The sequence below is a fragment of the Pediculus humanus genome, genomic scaffold, assembly GCF_000006295.1.
Source record: "Pediculus humanus corporis 1103172108197 genomic scaffold, whole genome shotgun sequence".
Taxonomy (NCBI): Eukaryota; Metazoa; Arthropoda; class Insecta; order Psocodea; family Pediculidae; genus Pediculus; species Pediculus humanus.
In genome coordinates this window covers 30724-38707 of record NW_002987767.1, presented here as the reverse complement: position 1 = coordinate 38707, position 7984 = coordinate 30724, and the positions used below count along the sequence as shown (strand labels likewise).

The 7984-nt window shown below is 27.6% G+C and overlaps 2 protein-coding genes across 2 annotated transcripts; one reads left to right on the top strand and one right to left on the bottom strand.

The window, feature by feature from the left end:
• Nucleotides 1–589: 589 nt before the first annotated feature.
• Phum_PHUM430830 (Amidophosphoribosyltransferase precursor, putative) lies at nt 590–2671 on the bottom strand (the record flags this gene model as incomplete). Its single annotated transcript, XM_002429333.1, has 8 exons — nt 590–732; nt 813–933; nt 1012–1233; nt 1318–1445; nt 1537–1757; nt 1867–2126; nt 2199–2469; nt 2544–2671. 8 exons carry the CDS (start codon nt 2669–2671, stop codon nt 590–592), a joined length of 1494 nt encoding a protein of 497 aa, XP_002429378.1.
• Nucleotides 2672–5641: 2970 nt separating this feature from the next.
• Phum_PHUM430820 (purine biosynthesis protein 6, pur6, putative) lies at nt 5642–7904 on the top strand (the record flags this gene model as incomplete). The annotated part of the gene is made up of 7 exons (XM_002429332.1): nt 5642–5693; nt 5846–6231; nt 6331–6535; nt 6952–7148; nt 7233–7383; nt 7479–7622; nt 7738–7904. Exons 1-7 carry the CDS (start codon nt 5681–5683, stop codon nt 7902–7904), a joined length of 1263 nt encoding a protein of 420 aa, XP_002429377.1. The 5' UTR covers nt 5642–5680.
• Between the last annotated feature and the right edge of the window lie 80 nt (nt 7905–7984).

The following is a 7984-nucleotide window of genomic DNA, read 5'->3' as shown; positions in this document are numbered from 1 at the left end:
AAAATTTATTGATTATAAATTTTTTTTTTTATACGCAATAATTTTTTTTTTTAATTACATAATTAATTTATATATAAAATTTTGACCTTGCATAAATAAAAAAAATTCATCGTCGCAAGATAATTTTTAGTTGAACTGACCAATGACAAATCGAAATTATATTTATCATTAATATCATTATTATTATTATTATTACGTAAATTGACAAAAAAAATTTTTTTTTTTTTAGGTGACAATGACCCATCCCTAAAATAATTATCCTAATTTTTCTAACCAATTTTTATTTCTAAATAAATTTATCCTAAATTAATTTATATATAAATATATATATATATATTTGAAGGTTGATTAAAATTGATAAACTTTCCCTTATCAGTAACAAAAACAAAAACAAAAAACCTTTTACAAATTAACCTATAAATTTTTTAAAATGAAAATCCGGTTAAATTGGGTTAACGTTGGGTTTAACATATTTTTCAACCTTTTCTCTTTTTTTTTTTTTTCTTTTATTATTAATCTCTCTCTCTAAACATAAACATTAAATAATAATAATAATAATAATAAATGTTTTTTTTTTTTTTTAAATTTTCTACCATTTTAACTTTTCTGGATATTCTCCGGTTAAACATGCCGTACAATGACCGATTTGATCTTCTGGAGTTACAGGTGACATTCCATGTCTTACCGCTTTTATTAATCCCTCGACTGATAGGTATTCTAAACTGTCGGCTCCTGTTTTGACAAAAAAAAAAGTTTAGGGTTACCCTCTCCCCAAACAAATCCTTAAAAATTTTCTTTTGATTGGGACTTACCAACGTGTTTGGCTAACTTTGCCGCATTCATTTTATTCGCAATCAATTCTTCTCTCGTTGGTATGTTTATACCCATGTAACATGGATATTTAAGCGGTGGTGACGCTATACGAATGTGAACCTTGAAATGTTTTTTTATTTTTAAAATCGAAAAATCGAAAAACAGTTTTGAATCCATAAGTTAAAAAAAAATCTTTACCTCTACCGCACCGGCATCTTTTAATAATTTTATTATAGGTCCTATCGTCGTACCTCGAACGATGGAATCATCGACTAAAACGATTTTTTTACCCCGAACGTTTTCTGCAAGAGCACCAAATTTTTTAGCAACTCCAAGTTGTCTCAACCTGGTACTAGGCTGTATAAAAGTTCTACCGACGTAACGATTTTTACAAAGGACTTCTCCGAATGCTATACCGCTCTGGAAAAAAAAGAAATCAACAGTTATTTTTATGCTGGGGGGTGGGTGGATGGGGAGGAGGAAATAAATTCATTAAAAGTTTACCTCACGAGCAAAACCGTGTGCGGCAGCCGTTCCAGATTCAGGTACCGAACTTATTAAATCTGCATTAACGCGACTTTCTCTCGCCAACATTCTACCGCATTGTAATCGAACCGAATAAACCATTTGACCTATAAAAAAAAAAAAAAACCTGTTTGACACCCAAAACCCAAATGACAAATTTAAAAAAAAAACCTGTAGTGCGACAAAGACGACCGGTACCTTCGAAAATACTATCGGATCTGGCAAAATAAACATATTCGAAAATGCAAAAAGCTTGAGCTTTGTTTTCCGGTCTTTCGACAATGGCCAAAGAGCGAACTCCGTGTTTTGTCATTTCAATGATTTCACCCGGTAAAACTTCACGAACGTATCGAGCACCTATGGATAAAAATCCACAAGACTCGGATGAAATGACGTATCCGTCAGCCTCATCATCGACCCTGTTGCAATCAGCACAATTTCCATTCACTAAACAAAAAAAAAAAAAAATTTGGAAATTTTTTTTTTCGAGGAAAACTACTTGTCTTCCACTAGTCTCTCATCTTACACTTATCATCCCTGATGGGTACTATTCTCCCGATGCAAAGAGGTCGATTACCATAAGGATCTCTCACACCGTAAATTTTATCCTTGAGCATGATGACAAGAGAGTATGAAAGTGGTGCCAAAGCCATGAGATGTTTTATTCTCGCCACCCAATTCGGTCCACCCTTTTTATCTTCTTCTTCTTCTGGAGGATTTAAACAAAGTGCTTGAGTTATGAGTTCCGAATCGGAATGAGTCGATAGTCCGACTCCTCTTGCCAATACCTGAATACATAATTAAATAAAATCAAAATGAATTCGAAAAAAAAAACGTTAATTGTTTTGCAAGGGCCTTACATCTTCTCTCAATTGAGAACAATTGACCAATTCTCCATTATGTGCAACAGCCATTGCTCCGTGATTTGTATGAACGACAAAAGGTTGACAATTGACTTCTTCGCTTGCGGCACTTGTCGAATATCTCGTGTGTCCGATACCTAAATTTCCAGTTAGTTTTTTCATGGAATCATCGTTAAAAATGGAACTTATCATTCCCATTCCTTTAACGGTATTGAAATGTTTTGCACATTTTCCTTCGCTCGTCACGATACCAGCACTTTCTTGACCTCTGAAGGTTTTCGGTCACAATTATTAATAATAAAAAAGGTACAAAAACAATCATCTTTTCGAATTTCTACGTACCTGTGTTGGAGTGCGACTAAACCCAAACATATAACTTGTGCAACATCAATTTGTGATGGCCAATCTCCTGTTGCTATACAACCGAAAACACCACATTCGTGAGTTAATCCTGTTTCTTCGGTAAACATAATTTCATCCTTTTCATCTTTCACATTCAAATTTTTGCATTTTTCAATTAAATTTTGATTTAAATCCATTTTTAAAAACAATTATTTATTTATTTATTTATTTATTAACTACGAAAAAATTAATCGAAGATATTATTTAATTAAAAAAAAAAAAAAAATAACAATAATAATAATAATAATTTTTTTTTTTTAAATAAATTTTTAGCGGGTAAAAACAATTATGAAATTTATTATTATTATTATTAATAATTAATTTCACATTTTTTTTTTTTTTTTTTTTGAATGAAATGAGATAAAAATAATTCAGGGTCGTATTTAGTAAAAATTATATAAAAAATTTCCCCCCCCCCCCTCCATCATCCGTTTCCGATCCTTTTGTCCATTTTCTTATTTTTAAATGTCTTAAAACTCCAATTTCTCTTCCCCTCCCCCTTCCAAATCTATTAAAATCGTACCGTAAAAAAAAAAAAATTCCTTTTTCTAATTACGTCCCTGATGAGGTAAAATTTTTCATTTTTCCGAGATGTCAAAGTTCGTAGTAAAATTTTTTGACGCGCTAAAGTTTTTTTTTTTTTTTTTTTAAGGAAAATTACATTACAAAACTTATTATTTATTTATATTAACGCGTAATAATAATAATAATAATAATACGATTTTACAATAAACATTTTGATGATCCCCCAACCTCATCATTATTATTATTATTATAAATATTTTTATTAAAAATTTAAAAACAATTAATAATAACAAAATTTATTGATATAATTATTAATCAATAATAAAAACAATATTTATTTGTCATTTTTATTTATTGTTTTATTTGTTAGTCAAAAAACATATAAATGGGGGGTTAAAAGTCCACCACAAATAAAAAAGCCTATAAAAAAAAAAAAATGGTGAATTTATCTCAGTATTTTTCCGATCGATAAGGGTTACTTGGCGGGGGGAGGGGAGAGGGGGGGGTAATATTTAGCTTTTTTTTTACACGTTTCCCAAAAATCCCCAAAAAAAAGAGAAAAAGGGATTAATAATTATTTAATTTTTCAGCAAAAGGGAGGGCTCTGGGGCACATTCCAAATACTCCATTATCTCTCATTACTTTTAAATAATGACTGCATGGCACATTTCAAGATGGTTTCATATGTTTTAATTAATGGTTAGAAACCTTCAGTGCAACATGGGTACCTAGCAACACACCAGAAGGGGTCGCCAAAGTCCTATTTCGAACGTACCAAGCCCTCCCGGCTTCGAAAACCGTCAATTTAATTTTATATACTTGGATGGTAAGAAATAAATTCGCCGCGAAAATAAAAATTTAATTTTATAACTTATTAATAAAAAAAAAAAAAATTTTGCCATTTTTTTTTTCGTTCACTAACAAGATCACATTCAAACAAATTTGTTTAAATAAAAAAAAAAAAAAAAATAATAATAATAATGTTGTGTTATTAATTTTTTGTTTTTAAATGAGATTAAATGTGATAAAATTTTTGCTTTATGAAGGGCCTATGTGACGTCACATCACTAGTCAGATGAGAGTTTTTGCAATTAATAACGTATTCTTCGATAAAAGTGTTGTATTTATTTTTATTTTATTTATTTTATTGCGATTTAATTCGTTTAGTTTAATAAAATATTAGTAAATCTTTATTCTTTTATTAAAAAAATATATAAATAAAACTTATTAATAAAAATAATGTTATTAAATTGCAAACTTTTTTATCAATGTTAATTTAAAAATGTCAACAATTTCGTTATTGTACAGTTATTGTAAAAAATTTTTTTTTTTTTTTTTTTTTATCCTTTTTGTAGAATAAATTATTTATAAATTTCTCTCGAATATTATTAATTATATATATTTTATAAAATAAATAAAAATTATTTATTAGACACAGACATAGAAGAAAATTAATAATATTTGATGCAAAAAGGTTTTTATTTGTGCATTTTTCATATATTTGAATTAACTTATATAAATTAATAAAAAAAAAAAAATTTTTAATGAAATGAAATAGTTAGTGATGTAATTTAAACAAATAGATTAATTTAATATTGATAAATAACAATTATTTATGTGATTTGTAACAAGAATAATTAAAAGTAACATCACACACACACACACAGACAGTCGATGAAATAATAACAAAAAAATTTTTTTTTTAGACAAAATGAATTTGTTCGAATAATCCTGTGATTGAAAAATCATTACATCAAACATTTCGATATGAATTCAAGTAAAAATTAATAAAAAAATGTTTTTAAGACTTGATTTTATGTCATTTTTGATTTGTAAATTGTAACGAATAGTCATTTTCAAAAAAAAGAAAGTTATTTTAATGTATACTTTGTCTTTACACACATTTGTGTTTATTGTAACAAATAAATAAAAATATTTTTCATAATTAGTTTGTAACAATATGTCTTTTTAAAATTATGATTCACAAAACATTAAAGATTTCAATATGATGTACTAAACAACTTGATAAGTTTTTTTTTTTTTCAATCATACTTGTTCGATAAAATAAATTTAATGAAAAAAATCAATCGAAACAAAGTGTCTTAATTATTAGAATGGTATATGTGTGTGTGTGTGTGTGAACTTTAATAAAAACCTTATGAACTTGATAAAATAGAAAGAAAAAAAATATTCATGTTAATTTAAGGTATGTTAATTATTAGTTACTTACAGTTTGATTATTAATGAAGCATACACTTTCTGTAACAATATTTTTTTTTATGTCTTCTAATAAAGAGATGATTATAAACTAATTTTAAAATCGGCAGGTCACTTGCTGACCACCGGATTGAGCCCTTATTCGTTAACGTCATAGTTTTTTTACAACAAATAAAATTTTACATTTAAAATAGATATTTATTCTTGGCTTATATAAAAAAACATTAACGAACGACGCGATTTATTTAATTTATATTTTATAACCGAAATCCGTTTTGTTCTTTAAGTAACAGTCGTTGAATCAACGCCGACACATTATATTACAAATTGAGAAAATGAGTTCGAAAAGTAAGTTTTTTTTTTTTTTTTTTCAATATATTATTATTATTATTATTATCACTTTTATTATTATTATTATTATTATTATTTTTTTTTTTTAAAAAAAAAAAACTAAAATGACAATGAACGTTTTAATTGTAATAACTTGTTTTAACGTGTAGAAATTGCAAATTACGCGGTTGGAAAAAAGATAATCGAAGGTAAAACGAAAATTGTTTGGGAACTTGTCGAACATCCAAATTTATGCCTTTTGGAAAGTAAAGACAGAATAACTGCCGGAGATGGAGTTAAAGCTCACGATTTAGAAGGAAAAGCTGAAATTTCAAATGCTACAAATGCTAAAGTTTTTGAAATATTAAATTCTGTCGGACTTAAAACAGCTTTCGTTAAACCAGCCGGTCCAACCGCTTTTATTTCGAAAAAATGTGAAATGGTACCGATAGAATGGGTTACTAGAAGGCTTGCAACCGGAAGTTTTCTTAAAAGAAGGCCTGGAGTACCGGAGGGTTTCCGGTTTAATCCTCCTTTGCAAGAAACTTTTTTTAAGGTGAGTTTTTAATTATGCAAAAAAAAAATTTTTTAATTAAAATTAATTTCTGTTTTAAACCAATATCTATTTTAATTTTAACTTTTTTTTTTTTTTCAGGACGACGCAAATCACGATCCACAATGGACGGAAGAACAAATTGTATCCGCGAAATTTAAAGTTAACGGTCTTGTAATCGGTCAAGATGAAGTTGACATTATGAGACGTACTACTGTTGTAGTATTTGAAATTCTTGAAAAAGCATGGAATACGAGAGATTGTGCATTGATTGATATGAAAATTGAATTTGGAGTCGATTCTGAAGGTAATAAAATATATTTTTTCTTTTTTTTTCCATACATTCAAGACATATGTTTGATGTTGTAATAATTATATGTATTGTAATAAGTTTATTAAATTTTTACATTAATAAAACATTGTTTATTAGCTTGAAATTGAAATAATAATAATAAAAATAAAACAAAATATTGATTAAATCGTCTAAGAAGATATCTCAAAGGTCAAGTTTGTGCCACCAGAAAGGGTCATTGTAATCATGACCTTTTTTTATTATTAAATAAGCTGCACATATAATAATTTAGGCTACAAAAATTCAGCTGTGACCTTCCCCTAATTAAATTGAAATTTTTTTTTTTCTTCACATTTTATTAATTAAAAAAAAAAAAAAAAAAAACTTCCAAGGTAGAAAAATAATCTGAATGGACTAATAACCTGTTTTAGGAAACATCCTTGTTGCTGATGTCATCGATAGTGACTCTTGGCGTCTTTGGCCATCAGGAGACAAAAGATTGATGAAAGATAAACAAGTTTACAGAAATTTAACGACCGTTACTCAAGAGGATTTAAATACAGTAAAAAATAATTTCAAATGGATTTCAAATCAACTTGAACACTTGACGCCCCCAACCAATTCATTGGTAATTTTTTTGTTGATATTCCTTATATTTTTTTCTTACCATTATTATTAGGTATAAAAATTTTAATTATTCTCCTTAATACAGGTCGTAATTTTAATGGGATCTCCATCTGATTCTGATCATTGTATGAAAATTGCAGAACATTGTCAAAAATTGGGTGTGCCAGCACAATTGAGAGTGACTTCAGCACACAAAGGAACATCGTCAACATTGAATGTTGTCGCTCAATATGAAGGTCTAAATGATAATATATGAAATTATTTTTGTTTTTTATTTTTATTAAAAAATTATATTTAAATGAATATTTATTTTTAGGAACAAATCAAAAAGTAGTTTTTGTTGCTGTCGCTGGAAGAAGTAATGGTTTGGGACCTGTGTTGTCTGGAAATACTAGCTACCCCGTCATAAATTGTCCTCCTGTTAAACCGGACAATGTTACCCAAGATATATGGTCATCTGTAAATGTGCCATCAGGTATAATAACATGTTCATATAAATATTAAAAAAATAAAAAATTGATTCAATTATAATAATTTTTAAAATTGATATAAAAATTGTTTTTTAAAAAAAAATATTATTTATTTTTTAGGTTTGGGCTGCACTACAGTTCTTTATCCAGAAGCTGCCGCACTTGCAGCTGCTCAAATTCATTCACTTCACGATTATATAATTTGGTCAAAACTCAGAGTTAAACAATTAAACAACCACAACAGTTTGAGTTTGGCTGACAAAGCAATGAGAAACACAGTTTTATAAAAAGAATTTTTTAATTTTTGATTTTTATCCATAGCAGCAAAATTGTAAAATAAAAACTTTAGTTCAATATTTAGTTCCTT